Below are 26,175 nucleotides of genomic sequence, written 5' to 3' on the forward strand. Positions count from 1 at the left end.
TGGCCACCTGTATCTTATTAGAATTCAGTCGTTTCTGCAGTTTAATCAACGCCTTTTACACCCACCTGAATAGAGGGATTTTAAATTGGAAATTGTAGCTGGGAACTTCTCTTACATTTACACTGTTACCTCATACAGTACTTATACTTTTTAAATTAACATCTGTACCTTTTCAGTCTACGTGGTATCCTAACATTTTTGGTCAATCAGCATTTTTTAGTTTGCTCAAGGTATCTGGGGAATGGATGAGATTGCTAATTAGCAGGGGAGAATAGACATCTGCTTATTTAAGCCATACTGAGCTAACGACATTTAGAAACCTTCAAAAATGTGACCACCATGAACTGTATTGTGAAAATATAGCTCTACCTTGTAGAATCGCATTGATTAGTGTGTCTCCAGGGAGATTGACTCTATGTTTAGATCAGTCATGATGCAGAAATTCATTTAATCAGTATTCTGTGTGGAAGACCCAATTAATAAAGATAAGCAGAAAGCGTCCTTCTTAATTCACAATGCTAGCTCTGGCCTAATGGCCAAGGAGCTAGGAAATGTCAAAGGAATCAGGACTTTAGACAGCTTACGCTAAGGCTTGGGTACACGATTAATCCATGACTTCAATCACTCCATTGTGCTCTTCACAGAAACCTGGAGAAATAGTACAAAAATATTGTCAGTACCAAACTGACTTTTAGTAACACATAGGACATGCTAACAGCTGTTTTTCTCACACAGCCCAAAAAGACAGGGGAGGGGACAGTTAAATCAGAAACAAATTGCTCATGCAAGGTGCACCTCCATTTGTAAAAATCTATTACATTGTCTTTAAAGGTGAGAGTAAATGCAAAACAATTTAATCAGTCATCAAGTGGAAAATGCAATCAGAAATTAACCAAATCTGCGTATGCTGTAATGTGAATCATACTCTCTTAGGATCATAATCCCTTCACACATCAAATTTTTGCGGTATCAAGACGAGTGAGGCTGTTGAGATGAAAGTGAGGCTGTTCAAATTAGTATTGATCAGATAAAATCAGATAAGTATTAAATTACAGTATATGAAAGCAGAACATGTTAATTTTCGCATGGTTTCTGTGTCAAGTACATCGCTGTAACCAAACTCCAAAATGCATTCTGCCACTTTCCGTCTCACAGTTCTTTGACATCTGATTTCAGTGGGACTTGAATACAGTGGAATGATTCTTACAGCAGTACTGACAACTGACGTGTTTTGTGTTTTTACCTGTTTATGTATTTCTGCAGATGCATTTAAATTAAATACTGTTTACAATAGTATGCAAGGATTGAACATCTTCTACAAACTCAGGAAATACAATATATTATACAATATATAAAAACAATACAGTATTTTATGAACAGCAACAATTTACTCAAAGCATCCACTATTGTTTACTGGTATTATAGCATCTCTGACTGTTGTGAGTGAGAATAGATCAAACCTGTCAGTTAGCGGGGTTTAATTCACATCAATCACAATCTTCAAAACCTTGATCACAACAGCTCAAGAAAGACTGAATGTAGTGCATAATGTATAACATACAAAGCAACCAATATGATGTGTTGTAGAGGTTAATCCATCACATTAACAATCAGATCTAATTGGCTTGTTGTCAGGTAGTCCTTGACATTAACATAATTTATTCCTCTCTGGTCATTCATAAACATAAAAGGGTACTTTCTGTACTGTGCAGTACAGTATTAATTGTCAAAATAAAAATTGGTTAGGATTTTTTAATTAAATGACTAAACTTTCAGTGATCACCATAGAATTATTCTTACACAAAGGAAGAGAAACACAGAGTAAAAATAATAAAACAACATGAAATTACATTAATAATAATAATTATTGCTTACAATTATATAGTTTTTCTGGACACTTCACTCAAAGCGCTTTACAGGTAATGGGGACTCGCCTCCACCACCACCAATGTGCAGCATCCACCTGGATGATGCGACGGCAGCCATAGTGCGCCAGAACGCTCACCACACATCAGCTATCAGTGGGGAAGAGAGCAGAGTAATGAAGCCAATTCATAGATGGGGATTATTAGGATATAATAATCCAATGGGAAATTTGGCCAGGACGCCGGGGTTACACCCCTACTCTTTTCGAGAAACGCTCTGGGATTTTTAATGACCACGGAGAGTCAGGACCTCGGTTTTAGGTCTCTTCCGAAGGACAGCGCCTGTTTACAGTACGGTGTCCCCATCGCTATACTGGGGCATTAGGACCCACATAGACCGCAGGATGAGCGCCCCCTGCTGGCCCCACTAACACCTCTTCCATCACCAACCTAAGCTTTTCCCAGAAGGTCTCCCATCCAGGTACTGACCAGGCTCACACCTGCTTAGCTTCAGTGGGCTGCCAGTTGTGAGTCGCAGAGTGATATGGTTGCTGGCCGTTAGAAATTTGCACAGCTGTATAGATAATTTTAATACCAGAATTAATATAGCTAGGTTTTTGTGATCATTTTTGTCTCTTTTTTGCCTGGCGTGCATCTTTATATTAAACACGTAACATGAGGCAAATGAATTTTGAACAAGACTTGCCCTTGCTGTGTCTTTTTTTTGTTTGTTGGAACAATAATTTAAATAAAAAATTATTCTTTAAATTTTGTAAATTAGACTACTTGACATATTTTAGATAATGAGTGAATGTGTATCACAATAAAAAATGACCCAGTCCTGGTTTAAAAAATGTAATATACTAGTTACTGTCACTTTATGTTGAAAGTGAACTTTTCAAAAACGTTTTACAAATAATGACTCAGCAGATGGGCTTGTTTCACTCAGTAACATTACTGCAGTCCACACTGGCATGCTGAGAATGAATTATCATTAAAGCACACGTGTGAAAGTGCACACAGACCACAGAAGTAAGTCATTACTCTCAGATGAATGCATGAACTGGACTCATTTGCATTCTAAGCAATTGCTGGAGAAAAACAGCTATACTGCCCGTTCTGAAAAATAAATTCAAGGAATCATTTCTGAAGTCTATTCTACTGGAAATTCTATGAAATATGTAAACTGCATTTTAACTTATTATATAAAGGAGTCTCAGTGTTTACTCAAACTTTATATTACAAAGGCAATCTGCACCTTCAATTCAACCATTTTATTATTTGACTATTGTAAATAACAGGTTGAATACCAATATTTCTTACAGGCTAGAATTATTGTTAAACAAAGATGCAAGCTTACTATCTTTCTATTTTCAGAAACTTTATTGACTTTAGTGAGTTTTTCACCATATTCAGGATTACATTTCTTTTAATAAGCAAAGTAAACCCAGAAATGTGATGTCAGTGTACATAGCAACACATTGTGCCACATTTAGAACAAGAACTCAGTTCTGTGCACACAATGCTTTTCAAGCGTGAGGAAAACAATTAACATATCAAACAGAATTATTGTTTCTCTTACTTTCACTGAAGGACACATTTTCTGTAGTTAATTGTATTAACAGAATGTTGACAAATGCTAGAGATTTCTGTTTTTATCATCTCTTGTGTTTGGTGTAGAACCAATGACACACCTACAGCCCATCTGCATACAAAATCAATATAACATTGAATAATCTAGCTACTGTAGGTAAAGCTGGAAGGCAAACAAGTTAATCTATTCATTTGCGCCAGAAAAATTAAGTTTGTGATGAAATCTAGCAACAGAAGGCAATTTATTATCTTATTTCTCTTAAATGATTGGTTTTGTTTGCTTGATTTAATTTGCAGAGTTCAAGGGGGTTAAGCAGCTGTCTTTATTTTGACATCGGTTTGTACAGCATTATAATTTGATTGTGACAACCGTCTTCTTCCAGTGCTGGGAGAAAGCCTTCAGGGCAGGAATGAATCTGGAAACTGACAACTGAAATCGGATTCTTTCAGGAGAATCACACTTGACATCTGAAGCATTAAATATACCTCATTCATCTCAATAGGACAGGGAACCACCAAGTATATTCGTCTTGCCTCCTTCATATCATATCATTCATATAAGCGCTTTGAGAAGCCACCTTTAAAGGCGCTGTATAAAATAAAGTTTATTATTATTATATCTAGTTTAAACAAACATTTAATTCCCCTGTCCAAAATGTTACTTTTTTATAATATAGCTCTTATTTTTTTTTTTAAATGCAGGTGATATATTTTTGAGTCAGACATACAGTATACTGTACAGTAGACGCTCCTGGTTCAAAAATCCACGATATCGTCATATTAAAAAAATAAATGTAATTCCCATGATGTGTTTCATGTACCCCAAAGTAAATTACCACAAATTGTGTTTTGTGTTTGTGTTTATATAATATCAGGTAAAATATGAGATTCACAAAAACAATATTTGCCTGTGTGAACTTTTATTTTGCATTGTTTTCATAGTATGCCTTTTAATTATGGAAGTAAACATTTTTCTTGTTAATATTAACAATAATATATTACATTTAGAAATTTCTCTCTCTTAGCAATATTTCCATGCTGGTGGAAATGGCCTGAAGAAGACATTTCTAGAGAAGAGCCCAGACTTGCAGTCTTTGAGATACGCTCTCAGCCTCTACACACAAACTACTGATGCCTTGATCAAGAAGTATATATGCACCCAGAACTCTCAAGGTAATGAACCTTTGTTTACACGTTCCATTCTGTTTTAAGTTATTTGTGACTTTTAGTAATAAGCTATTTCTCTGTTGATTGTATTAAGTTTTACTTCATTAACATTTTTGTCTTTGCCGGATGAGACAGCCTTTGCCCTCATTACACTTGTTCAGTTTTTGTTCAATCCAAATTTCTTGCAAGAAAATAGCAATGCATTGCAGAATAATATAACAGGTTGTGGAATAAAAAAAAATTAAATGACAGACCACCAGGAACAACCATTCTTGATTTGAGGCAAAACATACGGTACATCACCCAGGGTTAACTTACCAGTAAAACCTTCCCTTTTAACTTCAAGATTAAACACACAATCCCAAGGATCAGGGGGCTTAATGGTGTGGATACTGCTGCCTCCTAATCTTCATCTTGTCAGTGAGTTATGAAAGGTGATGTTAAATATATGTTTATCAAGCTGCTATGTATTCTCAAAAGAAATTAATGTTTTTCAAATTGCGTGTCATTTTGAGGGAGACATGATATACAGTACCTAAACTACATTTGCTCTTTGTATCTGGTGTGCTGCCATTTTATTGACCTGCATCACAATGATCTGTGGCTTTCCCCAAAGTGCAGTTAGTCACTATATAAAAAAACAGAAAACAAATCAGCTGTTGTTCATTTTCTTTACATTTCTGCGGTGGGAGTAACAGGAATTATTTGTGGCCTCTGATATTTCCCTTTCAGTCTCTGATTAATAATTTATCAAAAATAAGAAAACACAGCATCTATCAAGACCTAGTAAGCACCCCTTGCTTTCAATACTTTCTTAAAATGATGAATACTCTGTTTGCACTTCATCATGTGGAATGAACCATCAAAAAATCGGAAAGGATATCAAACACTATTTCCTGTTGGTTGTGCATTTTTATGGCCATGAAAGAAAGTATTCAGAATGATAGTCCCACAGAAAGTGTTCTATAGATGAAATACTGGACCACTAGTTTGCCAATCTAAAATCTTGTTTCTTGAGATATAAAATACTTTTTTTTTTCCTCTACTGTTTGAGTATTTGTGTGGCTGTATTGTTTTAAAGATCACTCTTGATACCTTCATAGTGGAAGTACCCACTGGGACAAATGCCCCTTTTTTAATTTTACATTAAAATGATATTGTGAGCTTCTCTTGCTGCAAAGTGCAGGAGAGTTTCAATTTTCAACCCGCTAATGAAGGTTTGCACATCAGCACTTGCATCTTGTTGCAATGTAGTCCGTTTTCTGTTAAGATTGTTTTCAGATCAGCTGTGACAGGAATGAGAAGTTTCAGGGATATGATCAGAGAAGGGACACTATGTGTGTGCCATTGGCATCAGCTATTTATTTGAGTTGAGCTAAAAGAATATTAACAATCTTAATAGCCCTTTGTCCGGTTAGTCCTATAAAGAATGATATACAGTACTGTATACAGAATAGATAAAAGCAGTGTACAGTAAATATAAAAACGTAATCCTGATCTTAATGCACTGTATATTCCTTTTTTAACAGTTTATTAAAGGGGAGTGAATACTTTTGCCTTTGTCTGTGCATTTCAATTCAAACACAGCTTGTTTGACCTGTGAAGCTATACAGTACGTTAAATAGAGCTGCAGTGTGTTGTGTGTTGTGCATTACATTTTATGACTTAAAGATCCATCTGGATTAATTCCTTGAAGTACAGTGCTTTGTGAAATAAATACGATGAACTGTGGCTGTTTTATTCAAGCCAGAAAGAGGTGAAGCATCCTGGTTTTACTTTCAGTCCTGGAGTGCTGTCTGCTTGGAGTATGTATGTTTTTCTTACGTTTGTGTGGGGTTTTGATGGGTGAATAGTTTCCTCCCGCAGTCCAAAGACATACTGGTAGGTTAATAGGTTTCTGGAAAAATTGTCCCTGGTGTGACAATTTGTGTGCGTGTCTATACTGCATCTCTGTCTATGTGTGCTCGGTGATGGACTATTGTCCTGACAGGGTATATCCTGCCTGGTATTTGTTGCTTCCTGAGATAGGATCCGGCTCCCCTGCAACTCTGAAGTGGATTAAGTGGTTAGAAAATGGATAGATGGATTGAAAATGGAAAATAGTTTGTTAAACCTGAAAGCAAACACATAAACAATGAATAGTTAAGACCAGGAGGTAGGCATTTAAGGTAATGCATTCCTTTGGATTAAGAACTGCATGCTATTTGCATGGAAATGCATGCATTAAGAATGCAAAGGCTATTCTATAAAGCAGGCTTAGGATGAAGGATACATCATTTGGTGACGTTTTCACAAATTACTTTCTGATCAGTTATATTAACTTAGAGTAGTGTTACATTTAAGCAATAGATTCTTGTGTCAATACAAAATTGCAGTTTAAACATAAATTTACCATAAATGCTTCATGTACCTGAATAAAATATCTCTAAAAATGTTTTAGTTTTTAATCATATCCTGCGTAAAATATGTTTTTCACAGTGCTACAATCTATTTGACACTTAGAAATAAAAGGATTTTCTCTGACAAATGTGTATGTGTGTATGCCAAAATTTCCACATCCAAATCCATTGAACTGTTAGATATGAGAATACATACATTTTCACAAATCTTTCTACATTAGTCTAATGCTATTGCTTCCAGTACTTTGCTTCCTGTGGAGCATGGCATTTTCAAATCTGTCTCACAGATGTTTGCTGGTGTCATTGTGACCAGTCGTCCATATCAAAATCCTGAAGAGAGCTTCAATATTAATGGCAATTTAGGCAGGTTGGAAAAGGCTGAGATTCCATTTCATTTTTTAGTGATAGTACTGCAATCCAGTCTTTGATCGAATTAAAGAAAGTTCTGCTGGCGTGCAAGCCAGTGGAACCTGATAGAACTCTGTATTTTTCTCCCCATCACTAAAGCTGAACATTTTCTCTTTCAGTCAGTATACACTATTGATTCTGTCTCTGCAAAATAGATTACATTTATTGGTGCCAAACTGCACTGCTAATCCCTGCAGCTGTGTCTTGGGAAGAGGTTTCTAAAATAAACAACATACATTAGGACCTCTTGCCCTTCAAAGTTTCTGTGTGAGCGGGAGCTGATACTACGTTAAAGTTCATTGCTTTATTGTAACTAATCAGTGTTTCAAGAGGATATGTTAACTTAGCTTCTTCACATACCTTAGCAAAGATGATAGTACTGAGAAATGTAGAATGAACAGATGTTCCTACAGGCACCAGGTCATAAGCAGCCTTAACTGGTGATCAATAACATGAGAATTCCCATCATTCAGCTCCCCCCTGCCCAGCACTTATGCCAAGCATGTCAAATCCTGGTCCTGGAGGGCTGATAAATTTTCAGGTTTTTATTTCAACTCAGCTCCTACCAGGCTCAACCAGATGGCTACTGTCTTAACTGGATCTGTTTAAGTGTTTGTTCGAGGTCTTCAGGTGCTGTTGCTCTAAGGAGACCTACAGTATAAAACCTGCAGACGCACTGACCCTCTTGGAGCAGGTCTGGATGCACTTGACGTAAGCCGAATGCATAAGTGCCAAGCTGCAGCCAGCAAATGGCATAGCCAGTCTGAAGAACAACCTCTAGGCAATCTGCAATCCAAGAGCACAGGCTCTTGCCATATAAGCCACTCATGAGTCCTGATTCGGAAGCCTCTCTAGAAGCTCCTGCCATAGCAGAAGTGAATGAGTTTCTGCTATTTCTCCTCCACAGTGAACATTCATAAAAAATAAACAGAAGCAAGCACCCTCAGAGGAGACAAATGAATATCATTATGGGTTACTGCAGATAATTAATAGGCATACGTTACTTTTTTTCTGATTGTTACCCTTGTTATGTTAAGAACAATTTAACTTTCATGCATTTTTGATAAGACACCTCTCACAGTTACTCTTGAATACAAGTCCCTTGATCCCACTGCAATAATCATTGTTTTCGTTTCGTCTCCACTGTATTGCCTTCTTCCTGACACGTCCTTCAGACTGACTACAGCTGTGACAAAAACTCATCCGTGTGCTGCGGCTGCAGCTGCTTTTATTAATGCAAAATGTGGCAGCACAGTATCCACAACCGCTGCAGCTCTCTATTCCTGCAGCTTGCCCTTTTCACTGATGATATTACCGTAGGGCTTTCCAAGGCCTTGTATTCTGTGCTTGTGAGATCCGGGGTTGACCCCGTTAAAACTTGATTACTTTGCTTATTTAATAGAAAATCCACCCTCAGATATGGTTTTGTCCTGATCTAAAGGCAGCAGGATAACAAAAACATTGCTGATTGTATAGAGAAGGGTATCTGAATCCATGCAAGCTAAAGCAAGTTGAGCACAGCCCTCAGTGTAGTCTGGCTTCAAGCTCTTCAGTCATCTTCTGTGCAGCCGGGTGGAACCTTATTCAGTAGAGACGCAAGATATATTGGACTGTAGTATATACCAGCCAATAAAAAAAAAACGGAAACATTCTGTCATAAAAACTGAAACTTGCTGTCTGCCTTCCGGATCATTAAGTTTAGTAGATGGTTAATTAATTAATCATCATCTGTGCTTCCGTGCTTTTTCTATAATGAACATTTTCCTTTAGTGCCGTTGTGCATCTCCTTTGGTACCGCAGCTCTTCAGGTCTTTAACTGAGAGCTTTATACATCACTGACTCAAAACTATAATGATGCCCCCTGTTGCTTTGTCATGCGCGTGCATATTCTACACGAAATAAAGAAAAACTTGTATTTTAATTATGATAACAGTGCATTTATTACCTACAGTTCACGTTGTGACAAGTTCCGCTGTTATTGTATATAAAAGACACTTCAAGCTGTATTGAGGAGAAGCCTCAGATTTGCATTATTATTTATGAAGCTTTGTTTTATACAGTTTATACAGTATATAGTCCCAATGCCATATGCTGTATACAGTAACGTGTTTTGCTTACTAGCGTTTCAATTAAAGATGCAATCACAGTTAACTGGATAAGTTCCTAGTTACAATCAGATTGTTTAGCAGAAGTTGTGTGTGCTCTTAGAAGCACTAATTATAGCATGTGAATCATTAGAAGCAATGGAAGACAAAAATAGTATTTGTTCGAATTTCTCTGTTAAGCTCAATGTTATCATAGTTTGATTTTTTATTGTTATTTTCTGTATTTATGGTTTTTTGCCTAGTTCTCTATTGCAAACCATAGGTGGTGTATACAGTATGCTGCAAGATTGAATTGATTTAATTTGATGATGTTTTGTAGAATCATTCTTCATGTCAGCTACTGACTGTGTTTCACAGGTACAATTAGTAACATACTGCACATACAGTAACATCAGACATGCTTCTTCTGACTTTTTCATATGCTTGTTTTTTTATAGAAAGCACTCTATGCAAAGGTCAATATTCGTATATACAAATATATTAATCAGTAATAATGTCATCATTTAGGTGCAATTCTAGATATAAAATGAATTGACATCACAGAAGGTTATTGATCCCACTAACTTTATAGATAAGCAGGATGCCAAAGCGTTCAGCAGATACAGTCTGGTTTCACCAGGTGAGTGGAGCTCATCAGCGCTGTGTAGCCTTGTCTTGCCTCTTTTTTGTAGCGATTGTTTCCTTCATTTCAACTAGCAGTTCTATCCATCACTAAGGATGAATGTGCTCAATAGACTGTAGCCGGCCTTCAAGCAAGACTGTGTTTCATGTTTTTTCTCCACTTTAACTTTATAAACAGAACACATTGTTAAATAGGTTCAGGTGTTAGAATCCTTTTTAAATTATCTTAAATTATTTACTCACTAGACATTTAAATTAGCCAAAATGATCAGACATCAAGTCAAGTTAGAAAAAATATCAGCAGATAATGTTTAGTTTAGGAAACAACCTATATTACACCTAATAGATTAGTAACTGTCTTTTCTGGAGATGTACGAGATGTCAATACCTACAGTATGTCGATACAGTATCCATATATATTATTAATATATTTCTATATAATTTACAAACTTGAAAATATTATTCATCATTCTCTGCAAAAGCATGTGTGCAGAAAAACAAATACTCTCCACTGCAGCTCTGTTGCCTGCTACAGTGGGAGTTGGGTGCCTTAGCTTTTAACCTCTCAGTGGAATAACACTCTTATTGAGGACAAAATTCTGTACTTATTAACATGATGACTTTGAGGTCCTGTCTGTGACTGAAAATGTTGCTCTGCCTGCTTAAGCCATCAGCTGCATGTGGAAAGAGTGGGGGCCTGTCTGAGTTTATTTTTGTTTTGTTGCATGATGACAAATAAGACAGTCAAGTAACCTTCATACGAATTGCAGGGAAAGCCAAGCAGGGAACAATAGAAAAGAATCATACTGAATAAAACAAGAGATGTGAAAAAGATTCAAGGATTTATTCACTTTAATCAATATGGAGCTAGTCTTAAAATGTTTTATCATCAATAACATTGGAATAGTTCACAATTGCCTTATATCTTAATTTACAAACGAAAACGCACTGAGCAGTTTCTACCAGATATCAAGTTGGGGAGTGCATTAGCATACTGGCAAAGAAAGAACAAATAGATGTTAATTCCACACTGAAGAACAGATGGATAAATAACATGTTTTATCACACCTGAAGTTATTTTTATCTTTTTGCACTATGGTTATTTCTGTGAATTTCATAAACTTGCAAGGGAATGCGCATGTTGTTCTCTTTAGGTGGGTGGAAGAGAGAACTCCTTCATTTCAAAAATGAAAGTCTTGAAGAATAACTGTAAATCTGTGGAATTATGTTCTCTAATGCTACATTCCTAGACCTGCACAATGGATTATGTTTTCTTAAAGGACATTTAAAAAGCACAGTTCTTTAAATGTCACTTCATAGTTTTTAGTGATTCAGTTTTCTTATCCAGTAAATTTAATGAGCATCCACAGTTTTTTAAATGACTTGGGGGGTTCTGTGAGGATGAAGGATATGATTACATTAGTAGCCATGTTTTTTATTTTAGTAATCAAGAAATGAAAACATTACAAAATACATTATGAGTACTTTTCAATTATAATAAAAATGGTGATTTTAGAAGGGAAGAAAACTTGTAAAGCTTACAGAGCCCCACCGCAAGCATGTCTTCCCACTTCATCTGCGAAGTGGGAGAGATGCGTGAAGGCATTTTTTATTTTTAGTTCTGTAGCACAGCAGTGACTAAAATAAAACAGGCAGGCACATTCAGCAAAGCTGAAATGAAGAATTTAAAGGAAAACAGTAAAAGAGAAGAGTTTTCTGTCTCAGTTATTGTTTTGGTGGCATTTTCTTTCCACTACAATTATGAGGTAAATACCTTTGAAATACTGTACCTAAATTAGAAAATGTGCCAATTACTGTACATGAATCAAATATGTAATACCTACATTATAAATGGTGTTATTTAAAAGAAGTTCGGGAGAAGGTCAAATTGTAAGATCGCACCTCTGCACTTTTATGTATAATTACTCTCTGCGCAAAAACACTCTCTCCAAAAAAAGGCACACATCTTTTCTTGCTCCTCACCCTCCACCCTGACTGCACCCTGGTTCATACTTCACACTGAAGTATTAAGCATGCTCTCCCTTTATATTCAGCAGGTCATTTTATTATTAGAATTTAACAGAAATTAGAATTAAACATAGTTTAAATTTGTGTCAAATGCATTACAGCAACAGAAATAATAATACTATGAGATGTGGATTCGTATAAAACTGAGCATTAACAAAAGCATTATTTAGCTTCACACCCAGTATAATTTTCTGTTGTTTGTGGTTCTCCTTACTGCAGGTAATTGTTTATTAGCAGGTAATTAAGAAGATGTCTCTAGATGTCTCCATCTAAAATGTCTATATTTTTTCACATGTAAATTTACAACTATTGTACAGTAAGTGACTACTGAAGTGCTTTGAAGAATCTGTATACAATGGCTAACACCTGATTACTGTCAACATATCGAGTTCTCGGAGCTCTGAAGCAAGGAGAAGTTCCTGAGATATAAGATCTGAGATTCCGTGATCCAAGCACCTATAAAATTTACCTCGGTTAACCGTGGTTAATTAAGTTCTGGGTAAATGGTTAAGTGTCATTCGACAGTCCAGGCAACATCATAAAAGACAGATAGGGAGAGAAAGTGAAAAAAGAGAGACAGCAGGGACTTCAAGGGACAGAAAGGCATAAGCTTTAACTGTAGGTCGAATCCTCTTTATTTTAGACGGAAGCTTTCTCTTTTGGTCTTTGTAGGCATTATATAAGAATTGAATGCTTGGTAGCAGTCTGGGGTTTTCTATATGGTCATGACTTACAGTAGGCTTCTTGGATGCCTTGTCTGTAATCATGTAACTTGTGTGTTGTATGTTTTACTGTATGTAGTTTAGTGTGTGTACTTTGTTAATAAACCCAGTGTACTTGAATTATTATTCATTTTTATCAAAGCTGTGCCACAGAACAAAGTACTTTTACCAACCACTCACATATATTCTTGGAATAATCTTAACAAGTTGGGAGTTATGATTATTTAATTGACTTATTGATTAATCTGCTCATGTATTTCTGATATTTCTTTGTTTCATAACCCCAAATTGTAGCAATATATTTGTATGATGTTTTATATTTGAGTATTAGTGGGGCTAAAAGTAAGCTCTGAAATGTTTCAGACCTACTTTGTAAAATACAAAGATAAAACTACATGCAGTTATAAGTATTCCTTAATTGATTCTCAACTCTTATTTCCATTGGCTTTTGCAGTATTATGTATTGGCAAAATTCAGTTATTCAGGTGTTCATGAATAACACCTCTGTTTATCAGAGGAATTCTTATTGCTGTGTTTATTTCCACAATAGCTTTAAATATAATAGTATATCAAACCATGTCAACAGTGACAGTAAAAAAACGCTCTGTTAAATTGCGTTAATCATGCATTAACTGTAAACAACACCCCTTAGAGGTTGAGCTTTTAAAACTGTTCAGTTACCGTGTGTGTTCAGACAGTGAGAGATGAGACATGGGCTTTAAGAACCACGTCAGAGGAATCACTGAATATGACGTTTCTTAAAAATCCTTGTTTTGTGCTAACCAGAGCCAATAACAATCCATAGCTGCTTGCGCAATATATATTAATCCCCCATGTAACCCCTCTAAAATGGAGCATCCAGCAAAGCCTCATTAACTCATAAACAACATGTGGCAAGCTGGTCTTTGAGGAGACTGTAGTGAGAGCATACCTGCCACTAAAGGCTGCAAAAGGCCTTTTTTATTTGTAAATAGACTCACCGGGTGATGATAAGTTGATTAATTTGTATATTGGTGATGGTGATTGTAAATGCACATTTTTCTACAGCCGTGATGACTGTGCTTGGTGCATGAAAGGCCTCACAGAGTTGGTAGGTGGTGGTAGACTGGGGAGGCAGCTGAAAAGTTGTTTTGTTTATATAACCAGCAAGATCTCAAAAATGAAGCCTCTTGCACTGTCCTGTGTTTTTTATATGTTTAGATTCCCTGAAAAACTTTAATGAAGGGTGAGGTCTGTCACACAACTTTTGATTTGATTTGATTGGAGAGGTTTGCTTCATTGATTTGTACACCATGTGAAATACATGAAAAAACGTTTGATGCTTTGTCATTTATTACATTTAGTGTAACCATACATGTATCACTCAAAACATTATACAATCAGTCCTCAATAAGATATTTTTGGTAATTAAGAGTATAATATACAGTATGCCTTCTTCTTAACACCTAAATTAATCCATTACCACAGTGGGAAGGCAAAATGAATGAGACAATCTAGTTATGGAAAATAAAATAAAATTGATAATTTAATGGTCTGCAATTTTATAAAAGTACAAATAGCAATATTGAAGTAAAACTTATAACTTATAACTTATTGAAGTATAGCTTATTTACTATATGCCGTGATGGTAGTATGCTATAGCAAAGGTGAAATAAGGTTGCACCCTGTCTCCATGCCACAAATCTGTTAGGGGTAAGGCACTGTCAACTGGACAAGAACAGGAGATCCCTGACTTCTCTTGTTGTTGTTGTTTCTTTCTGTAAGGAAGACAGGTGCCACATCCAATTAGTCACAGAACACATTACTGTAATTAGATTTAATGTTGCTACAGTGGCCGGAAGCAATTCAGTTTGCTTAAGAAAAGCTCCAGGAAGAAAATTAGTAAAGGAAAATAGAAGTTCTAAAACAGATTGCATCCTTGACCCCCGCCAATGCCGAGGCATTCGAATGTAGTGGCATTATGTTATGGTTTAGGTTAGAAAGCAGTTACAGTACTTGGTTCTAGGAACTACAGTGTGTCACATTGGTCTCCCATGGTAAATATACTGTACCATTCATACTATTTATAAGTTAAGTTTAATTTGAAAACATTTAATGGAAATGACCTTAAATTGAAAACCACAGGGAACCTCACATAGCCACTTTATATAATTTCTAATAAAATTTAAGAATTTGAATTTGACTTGTCTGCAATAATTACCCTATCACAGATGTTGTACAGTGTTTGTATTTTTTCTACTACCAGTTATAGTTTATTAGAGACCCAGTTTATCAGTGTTCTTATACTTTCATTGTTTTTTTAGTCAATGACTAATATTTGCCACTTAATAAATAATATAATTTGTAGTACTTAAGTGAAAAGTGAATGAATTAATTATGAATAATGAATTATTATCAGCTAGAAATGAATACTAATACAAAGGAAAATCTCTGTTTTCATTTGTATAGTCACTTGATTTTTAGTAGTTGTCTCATATTTGTTTAATATTTTCTGTGTTTCCTTAAGCTGCCTCATTCACACCAGCACTTATACTAGTGTTTTGCTACCAGCAGTGATAATGTGCATATACATGTACAGTATATCATCACAAATTGGACAATGTTCTCCTATAAACTACATCTGAGCACCAATGAATGAGACTATCATTTGTAAAACTGAATGTTTCTGTCAAGTTATTCCTGAATGCAGTCAGCTGATACTTAGTCTTCAGGGCTGCTACAATCTAGGTTATTTCAAAACATACAATTCTTCATTCATGTAATGTATAATTTTCTTTCTTTACAAAGTAAAGATACAATGTCAGTAGCTTAAAAGTGTTGTCTGCTATCCACCATTCCCAAAATGATTAATTTTGTAGACTTTTTTCCATCTAATCAGAGACTGTTATCATGAGTTAGAAAGTGTGCTGATTCATTATCTTCAGATTAATGAGAAGTCTTTTGGCAGACATTAGACAATGTGAGTATCTTACAGTTCATCGCCACTAAGTGAGAGTTTGATTCTGTTTGTTCATATTTTCTCTTGTGCTACTGTATATCATGTTTGGCATTCAGGCATTCAGCTATTCATACTGAAATGCTCTGACATAACCACTGGGAACAGTAAATGAGTGCTTCCAGATAAATTGTAGATCAGAGTAGAAATTAATATTAATGCAACACAACTGTTAAGATTGCTTTAATTTTTTTGGCATCCTGGTATAAACTGCTATAAATAGCCAGCAGTTTTTAACAAAACAAAGCCCATTTAAGCTGTGCAGTTTGCAGGCCTTGATGAGTGGCAAGGAATTATAAGAATTTCAATTAAGAAGATACAAATAAAATTGAACTTTTTTATGCAGTATGTTATCCTGGTATGCACTGTTTTGAAGCATGATACAGATTTCTTTTCAGTAGCTGAACAGGGACAGGAATTTGAACTGCTGAAAGTATTTTTCATTGTAGCAAAATACAGTGTCCTAAACGTAATGATGTTTGTCACCATCCAAGAAAGATGGATAACCTTAAGAGAATTCCATTCTCTTCTTGCACTAAAATTCTGTTTGGTTTTACTGACAGCTTTTCAGAAAAACATTTTCATTCAGAGCTATGAAAGATAAAGACGCACAACTCCAAATACATTGTTATTGAATTCTTACTCACCTAGAGTGGGTACTACTCAGATTTCAATAAAATGTGACCTTCAGTATTCTTCTATTTTTGTATTTTTTGAGCGAGTCTGTTTAACCTTCTTATGGGGTGATCATAATTAAAACTCTTCGCAATACCTTATTATTTTGCAGCTTCAAAAACAATTCAAAATGGAGCAAGACATGTTGTATCACAATTCAATACAATTCAAAGTAAGGTCAACATGTAGAGGTTAAGATGATTTTAAAGCTTTGCTGGTAATACAGATAAAATGTCTTAATCTGATGTATTATGATTTTCATTTTTAATCTTTAGCTGGACTGGTAGATATGTTTTCTGTAAAGAGCATTTTGGTTTATTGATTATTAAATTCTATGTTTTATTTAGTTCACTTCTGTTTTGTATCATTCAGGACACTCATCTAATGGATCAGTGGGAGAAGTGTCAGTTAATGTGGATCTGATAACACACCCAGGAACTGGAGAGCACAGGGTCACTGTGAAAAGTAAGATCTTTCAAATGTTTTTTTTAACTTGTTTGTATTTTGAGTCGGTCAGAAATGTTGTGTTAAAGCTGGGATTGGGTTAAAACTAGGATGTTACTTTTGTCTTTAATTCTGACCTGTTATATCTCCTCATATATGCTGAGCAAATTGTTCAATATATAAAATATATTGATAATATATAAATACACAACAGTATAATATACAATATATACTACGATATAGTTCAGGTGGGTAGCTGCGTCAGCATGCGTAGGCTGCAAAGGAACAAGTAATAGGTTTATTCCATGCTGAAAAAAAGAAGAAAGAGAACACAACTTTTCGGCCGTGGAGCCTTCTTCAGTACTACGATATATATCAATACTACGATATATACATCTTGAACAGCACAAATAAAGCACCAAAACAAAGTATATAATGCTGTATATACTGTACAGTATATCAGTCTTCCTTTTAACAGCCAAAGTTAAGAGTAAAAAAAAAACAATATTTTTCAGTGAAGTATCACAGATTTTTTGCTCTCATTAGAAAATTCCAATGACAATGAACAAAGTTTTAATCCTCTTATTTGCTGATTATGTGCCTGTTAATTTTCTGCTTTTTTTAGGTTGGGCCCATTTTCTCCAGGAAGCTCATTTGTCTTTAAATAGGGCCATTAAGAAGAAGAATATACCTGAACATTTTTTTCATCAAGAGAAATGACTAATGAATCAGTATGCTATGTTAAAAAATGCATTAAAATACACATTTCTCCTTCTTTCAGCGTCTCTCTCTATCCCAGGGTAGGGCTGCAGTCTTGTTCCTTGGAACATGAAAACTGCTATTCCAAGACCACAGATGAGCCATGTCAAGCCTGTACAAGCCACTGTATTAACATGTTAATGATCCAAAACAGTCCTGGGTCCTTACACACTGCTGTGTGTCTTCCCTCTAGTTGTAGCAGTGAATGACCTGAACTGGCAGACCAACGCCATGTTCCGCCCCTTTGTGGAGGTCAGTGCCGTGGGTCCCAATCTCAGCGACAGAAAACGGAGATTCGGCACAAAGACAAAAAGCAACACTTGGTCCCCGAAATACAACGAAACATTCCAGTTGTAAGTTTAACACTCTTAACGTTCTTTTTTTTAAAAAAAAAGTTGGAGTTATTGGATCTCTGTGATGGCAGAATGTAAATCATGAACCTTTCTTATGAGACACACAGTTCAGCACAGAGGCATTAGCTGTGCTTTTTTCAGACATCACCTCGTACGTAAGAGAAACAGCAATGCTGTCACCTGATCTCGACAAAACCTCAGAAAGTAAGCAAGGCTGGTCAGTACCTTACACAAACCACATTCCTTCTTGTGGTACGAGTAAGTGCTTTTGTTTTTCTACCAGAATTCCCAAAACAGTGCCACAGTATGATAACTGGTATGCAGCAGGCGGCTCAGGTTCCTTCATTTGAGACATTTAACTGAAGGAAACTTGAAACCTGGAAATTTAATGAAAATGAGGCCTGACTCCTTTGTCATTCGAGATCTCATGGTACAGTTCTTAAGAGTAGTGGTAATCCTGCTCTCCTGGTTAAATTCCACTTTGGGATTGTACAATCTGGTCTCCATAAAGTTCCCTTTTAATTCAACTGGTGTCCCACTTTCTCACCTGAACAGCTGTGCTGATTGACTGTTACATATCACCTGGGTGGGGGCTGTGCTTCAGTGGCGGAAGTATTAAGAGCTTCAGTCCCAGATATAGTCGATGTATAGTCGATAGCAATGAATTGTATTCACAAATGCTATTCCAAAATTAGGTAAGAAAACAGGAGATTTACAGGTTACTGTGAAAATTGTAAATAATTGTGTACGCATTAAGTAAACCGTGACAATAACTTGCATGCTGAACTTGCATTTCACCGTACCTGAATTTTTCTAATTTCTGAAATATTTGTCATTTTCTTGCCTGCTTTCTGATTGACCTCTAACATGTCGTATTATGATTAGGGATCGTAGAAACCTGTTTGATGTGGGAAAATTGCTTTTTCAGTGACAAGATTTGATTTTACTAAAACTGTAAAAAGATAAGATTCCTTTTCTGAATGTCAGTGAACCAATTTCCTTTACTCTTCACTGTAAGTAGTGTTGTCATTTTTGTATTGTGAGATTATAAATCTGAGTGTTAACAGGTACAAACAGTTCTCTGCGCAGTTCCTCTACTGCTGATGAGTTGTATCATTTGCCTTCTTGTGAAGAGCTTGATATGCATGTCAAGACCATGCAGTCACTTATTTTGTTGTATAAAGCAAATCATTGGCAAATTGAGCCTTTGTGTTGTTGCTTCTGTGATAAAGACTGTACTGCAAAGGTGGGCACAGTCCACACAAAAAGACCTGGAGACTGCTATCACAATAGTATGTTTTTATGTACTGTTTATTAGATAAGTGCAAATTCTCCTATTTGTAACAAATAAATTCTGTCAATTATTTAGTAATATCACTATTATAAAATAACGCACACAATATTTTTAATAGGGCTGCACAATGGCTCAGTGGTTAACTTCCTCGCAGTGCTGGGACTCTGGGTTCAATTCCTGGAGTGCTGTCTGCTTGGAGTTTGTACTGTATGTTCTCCCCGTATTAGCCTGGGTTTCCGCCTGGTGTTGTGGTTTCCTCCCACATTCCAAAGACATACTGGTATGTTAATTGGTTTCTGGGAAAAAAGTGACCCTGGTGTGTGTTTCTGCATCTGTGTGTGTGCCCTGCGATGGACTGGCATCATTGTGCCCATTGCTTGTTGGGATAGGCTCTGGCTCACCCATGACTTGTGTTGGATAAATCATTTAGAAAAAGAGTAGATATTTTAAAAAGGTGAATGTAGATTTTATGACATGGTAAACTAGGATTCCTGATTTTGACACAGCATACTAAAACAATAAGGAACATGTGGTAGCATCTTCCAATATTCTATACTTCCTCGCCAACATTGTAACATATCTGAGATTATCGCTTTCTGGAGGGAAACTAAGATTGTTTCTGAATTTGTAGATTAGACTGTGGTGTTTTCAGTTATATTTCCCATTTCTTTCTAATCACACAGCATTCTGAGCAATGAGGACGGGCCAGAGGCCTACGAGTTGCATCTCTCTGTGAAGGATTATTGCTTCGCCAGAGAAGACCGTATTATAGGAATGACAGTTATCCAATTAAAAGACTTCGCAGAAAAAGGAAGCTCTGCATCCTGGTATCCTTTGGTGAAGAGCATCAGCATGGATGAGACCGGATTAACCATTCTGAGAATACTCTCCCAGAGGACCAACGATGAAGTGGCCAAAGAGTTTGTACGCCTCAAGTCAGATTCACGGTCTGCTGAAGAAACTACCTGAAGGGCGTGATAAACATCATCTGACTTGGAGAGAATGGACAGGAGGGGTTGTTCTGTTTGTTTAGTGCATGTGTATAAACATCTGTTGGAATGTCGATTTGGAATATGTACAAGTGTTTACCTATACTTACTATTAAGTACTATATTCTATGAGTTATGTTAAAGAAATATTAAATACCTTTTTGTACTAAACTTAGTCTTTTTGAACAGATAACTGTTCAGATGAAGTGCCATACCAGAAAAAAGACAAAAAATCAAATGGTGATCTTGGTATCTTTTAAAATTTGCTTGATTATTTTGTTTAGAGTGTAAATCATTCTCTATCCTTGTATTGTTTAATCGTTCAGTCATTTCACTTGCACAGTTGTCTTTCAGTCCCATATGTTACTGTACATATCACCTCTCGTTGGCATGTTCTGTTTTCGGATGTTACCTCCTGGTATCTCACAGTGACCATTAGCTTGGGTCTTATTCCACTTCTTTGTACTTTGAGCTGACCTAAACAAAACATTTTCTAATATGGCAATGACTGCTATGTTAACCTATATAGGTGTTTGTAATTTTATATCTGCTGAAAACAATGAAGACAGCTCTTCTGTGTTACCAGTTTAAAGAGAAAGGGTGGAAACTATTTTTGTCACTGGATTCCAGCCTTTCTGTATTATCACTGTGACAATGAGCTTTGAAGGCAAGCTTACATAACATTGCTGACAGTTTGATATTGTTGTTTCATATATAGAAATATCTTTGTTCCTGAGAAACTGCCAAAGTTATATAAACTGTTTGTACAAAAAAGCAATCCATGATCCATATGAAACAAATATTTGTGCTTTACAACTTTCAATGCTACATAACTGATTGTTGATGAGCTAGTTCTGAGAATCTTCTATTTTTTTTATTAGTGCGAAGCTGTTAACCACTTTGTACATGTTGCTTTACATATTAGTTATATCAGCTTCAGTCATTTAATTTCTGTTCCTTGAAAAGAAAGAATTTAACATTGGGGTAATTATGCAACATTCCTATGTATTGCACTGATGGCGAACTGTATGTCATGTAAATATATTTAGTGAGAAATTCTAAAAAGTCTGTTTTCCTTGCATTTTTAGTCTCACAGTTCATACTTTAAAAAATGTGAAAAGAAAACATACCAGAACTTTTCTTTTTATGTCTGGCAAAGTGTCAGATACTGTATATCTACAGTACTGTATATACTGTATCTGTCCTAAATCAGCTGACCTATATTTTGGAGTAAATACTGTATATTCATGCAGAATGAAATATTTTAAAAATGGGAAATACAAATATAAACAGAAATACAAGCTGAGGCTATAATAATGCTGTATTACAGGAGTCTATTATAAAGCACAGAAATCAAACACAATGTCCCCAAATCTCCTGTTGTAATAAGAGACCTGTGGAAAGGTGCTCCTCACTGGGACAGAAGTTTTTATTTCTCATTCCCATTTTCTCTATTCCCATGTTGTCTGCTTCCCATGGCCCAAAACTGTAGACTATTCCAAATTATGGGAAGTCTGTTATCAAGAAGCACTGAAACTGGCTTGTTCTACAATCTCCAGAGCACCTGACCTGATTTTGAGTGTTTTCTCCCAGTAAATATTTTAACCTTTCATGTCCTACAGAGGAATGCACAACGGATAATCGGACAGAGGCAGTTCATTAGCCTGCATTGATGCACTTCAGCTGCATCATAGCGTTCTGTGCCCTCAATGAAGCTCTCCAGTCTAACACAACTCTACAAATGAGTATTTTACTTCCAAAGATAATAGCTCTAAAAGAACCAAGTCATGCTTCCAGTTTTCTCAACAACAAATACAAAACTGCTGTAAAAGTTGGAATGATTTACTGTTTTATATTAAAATAAAGTAAATAGTAATGATATATTTACTATTTTGCTATCACTGTATTTTCTGTTATGAATATATGCGAGGCTCCTGAGCTATCTAGCTTAAATGCAGTCCAGGGACAGTGAATTTGATTAACTTTAAATGAATGAATTTTGGAGGTTTTAGGAATTTTAAAATAAATATGTGCTGAATGACCTGACCTGATTGATTAATAGATTCTAAAAAGCATGGCAGTTTTACATTACAATTCTGAAATCTCTCAAACGTTTTTAACTGTGGACCCAAGAAAAGCATATTGCAGTGCTGTAAATGTCTGGATGTTTGTTTAGGCATTGCAGAAGCTGTAAAGCAATGATAACACGAGGTACCTTATGATCGAAACCAAGAAGCACACTGGCGAAGAGAGCAAACAAAGAAAATATAATCTAAGGGCAGACATTCATCTGTAGTTATTAAAAGATAAATTGCCAGAATGTGAAAAAAATGAATGGTTGCTTTTTGTTAAGATGAGAAAAAATATAAATTATTGATTCCATACTCTGTTCATATACTGTACAGCCCATTTTACAATACAGGTTTTTATCTGCAGTCTCACATGAATTGATGGTAGTAACCATGGAAACTAAATTTGCAGCACTACACCAAGGGTAATCTCCTGTTCAAGTACAGAATTCAATAACCACCATCAGAAAAGATACTGGACATTTTGGGTTTATGATGGACAATCGACCTTTAATTGTGTATATAATAATAATAATTGCTTTTCTGGACACTCAAAGTGCTTTACAGGTAATCCCCTCCACCACCACCAATGTGTAGCCCCCCCTGGATGACAACAGCCATAGTGCGCCAGAACACTCACCCTATAGTGGTAATGAAGCCAATTCATAGATGGGGATTATAAGGAGGCCATGATTGGTAAGGGCCAATTGGAAATTTGGCCAGGACAGCAGGGTTACACCCCTACTCTTTTTGAGAAGCACCCTGGGATTTTTAATGACCACAGTGAGTCAGGACCTCGGTTTTACATCTCATCCGAAGGACAGCGCCTGTTAACAGCATAGTGTCCCTGTCGCTATACTGGGGCATTAGGACCCACATGGACCGCAGGGTGAGCGCCCCCTGCTGGCCCCACTAACACCTCTTCCAGCAGCAACCTTAGTTTTTCCCAGGAGGTCTCCCATCCAGGTACTGACCAGGCTCACACCTGCTTAGCTTCAGTGGGTTGCCAGTTGTGAGTTGCAGAGTGATATGGCTGCTGGCTGTTATATGATGTTGTAATCAAAATGCATACCATTACCCTACAGATCTTCAAGTAAACATATTAGCTGTTAGTTTATTTAATCTTTAACTTTTATGTTGTATCTTTGCTATTATTAACAACACTTTTATATAATAATAATAATAACAACAACAACAATGTATTAACCCTTTACAATTTCTTGCATTAGGAATGATCTTTTCACATACCCCAGCTTGCTCTCCATGAGACACACAGGTAGGGAGAGAGCCTGGGGTCAGAGCACATTGTCTGCAAAGTAAGTTACATTGCCATAGACTTTTAATGTTAATATTAGAGCATATTGGTCTAATTATTAAAGGCATGTCTTTATACCATACAAGGGAATGCACCAAATGCATTATTGTATGTATTCAGATTTTTCTTTTGTCATTCAATCATGCTACAGTACATCCAAATTGAAATGAGGGATACATCAAAATAGAAGTGTTCCTTCATTTTACTTCATAAGAAAGTGTCACAGGGAAGGCAGGAGGGGTGCCCAGATGAGTTCTTTTAACAAAGGCTCAGCTGCAATAGCACGTAGGTGCAAAGGGGTGGTTTATTAGGACAGTGCTTCCCACAAACCAACAAAACAATTATATATGGTGGAAAAATAACAAAATAGAACAAATATACACAAAAGAATAAACCCTTCCTCTGAGAGTTTTTAACAAGCTCTCCCTTAGCTTAGCGAATGCGCCTCCTAAATAAATACAGTATCGCCCTGCCCCCTTGGACCGTACCACTGTTACATTAAAATTATTGAGCTGCATTTCTCACAATAAACTTATTTACAGCCGTAATGATCCATTCATTCTTTTACACAATAGAATATACAGAATGTACCAAAAAATAAACATCCGTGAACAAAACATTTTACTCATTTTAACTGTATCTGTAAAAATGGTATTTCCTATACCGGATGTGCGCATGCACCACTCAGCGTTTAAGCTACAAAGCCAAGCTGAAAAGGAGGTTCGGTTTTGGACCAATGAGGCCACCATACTCAGAAGTCAAGGTGCCGAGGACTGACAGTGACCACAAGAAGGAAAGAGAAGACTGACGGACAGAGCGCTCTCTCATACAGCTAAGTACGAATAAACAGAAAGCATAACGAAATCCTTCAGAGTTTGTGTTTGCGTCTGATTTTCTAAGAATAACGGGAATTAATTTCGAAGTAAAATGACTGTTTTCCGTGTATGGAATGGGAAACTGCTAGCCGAGCCCCGAGTGTGCACCCTCATGAGCTACAGTAGCTAGCCTAGCAGACAGGAAAATGGATGTGTGAACGTGTGTTACTTAAGTGGGATAACATTTGTTGGGCACTGTACTGTCTGTGGACGGTGACGGAGATCCCTCTGTCACAGGAAGCACCTACATTATTACAGAATAATGGTTTCAAGTTCAACATACTGTAGAAATTTGATATTGATGATAGAAATGATTGTCAAGTAAAGGAATATTTCTGTACATTGAAATTCCACTTTTAAAGGACAAATGGTATTTAATTTATAAAGGATGTTGGAATTTGAAACCTTTACGTTTTAAACGAAAGTAGTGAAATATATATCTTTTAGAGTGTTTTTTAACTTAAATCCTTAAAACAAAATAAATGTTTCTAGCAATGTAGAAAGAGAATTCATAATGTACTGTGCTCCAGAAAACAAATGTTGACAGGCAAGAGGCATTCCTGTACACTTCTTATTTTCCTTTTTGATAGACTTCTTTGAAATTGAAATCTCCATTCTGGACAACATCGATTTTGGAGGGGGGTCCTTCACTCCTGGATGCTCCAGTTCATTTCACATGCTAATCCACATCGATTTATTTCAGCAGTTTGGTCAAACCCTAGTCAAGGAATAGGTAACTCCAAAGAATAATCCTTGATTGAGGAACGTGGCAAGCTCATGGGGATTCAAATGTTATGTAAACACTACATGTGGTAAATGGAATTCCATGATGAGCAGGGAAAAGTGTGCTAATCCATGGAATTGCTTGAAAGTGTTTAGGGTGGCACGTTGGTGCAGTAGTTAGCATTGCTGCCTTACAATGCTGGGGCCCTGGGTTCGTTTCTGGATTCACTGTGCAATCTGAAAAGATTGAATGTTCTCCCCGTGTTTGTGTGCGTTTCCTCCCACAATCCAAAAACACATTGGTAGGTTAGTTGGCTTCTGGGAAAATAAGCCCTGGAGTGAGTGTGTGTACCTGTCTCAGTGTGTGACCTGCGATGGGCTAGAGTCCTGTCCTGTCCTGTCTGTTGCTTGCTGAGGTAGCAAGCAGCAGGTAGGCAGGTTTCGGCTCCCCCGCAACCCTGAATTGGATGAAAATGGAAGGATGTTTTGTATTGAAGCTGGCTGAGGTAATATTAGCACTTTCTTGTTAGAGCTTCAAAAAAATGTTGTGGCCACCAGTGGCAAGTCATTTAGTGTTAATTTGGAATAACCCATAAATAAGCCAGAGGGGATGGCAAAGGTTAGTGTATTTGGTAGTAGAGAGGTTTGAAGGAACTGTTTGCGGAGACTCGTATGAAGTAATGAATGAAGGGAAAGCTCAAGGTGTGATAAGTGCAATGGAGAAGAGAGGTGACGCAGTGTACAGAGGTAGTTACTGAAAGATGACTTCTGAAAAG

The 26,175-nt window shown here is 36.4% G+C and overlaps 1 protein-coding gene across 2 annotated transcripts in view; it reads left to right on the plus strand.

Moving 5' to 3' along the window:
* The window catches only part of LOC102687210 (protein unc-13 homolog C), a 141,985-nt gene extending 119,554 nt beyond the window's left edge, over positions 1-22,431 (plus strand). For both annotated transcript variants that reach the window (XM_069190521.1, XM_069190522.1), the window contains 4 exons: positions 4,484-4,631; positions 16,951-17,043; positions 17,975-18,134; positions 20,112-22,431. In XM_069190521.1, the coding sequence (XP_069046622.1) occupies positions 4,484-4,631; positions 16,951-17,043; positions 17,975-18,134; positions 20,112-20,397 (687 nt within the window). In that variant the 3' untranslated portion in view covers positions 20,398-22,431. The remainder of the gene's footprint in view (positions 1-4,483; positions 4,632-16,950; positions 17,044-17,974; positions 18,135-20,111) is intronic.
* Positions 22,432-26,175: the final 3,744 nt, after the last annotated feature.

Source organism: Lepisosteus oculatus, chromosome 5 (genome assembly GCF_040954835.1).
Source record: "Lepisosteus oculatus isolate fLepOcu1 chromosome 5, fLepOcu1.hap2, whole genome shotgun sequence".
Lineage (NCBI taxonomy): Eukaryota > Metazoa > Chordata > Actinopteri > Semionotiformes > Lepisosteidae > Lepisosteus > Lepisosteus oculatus.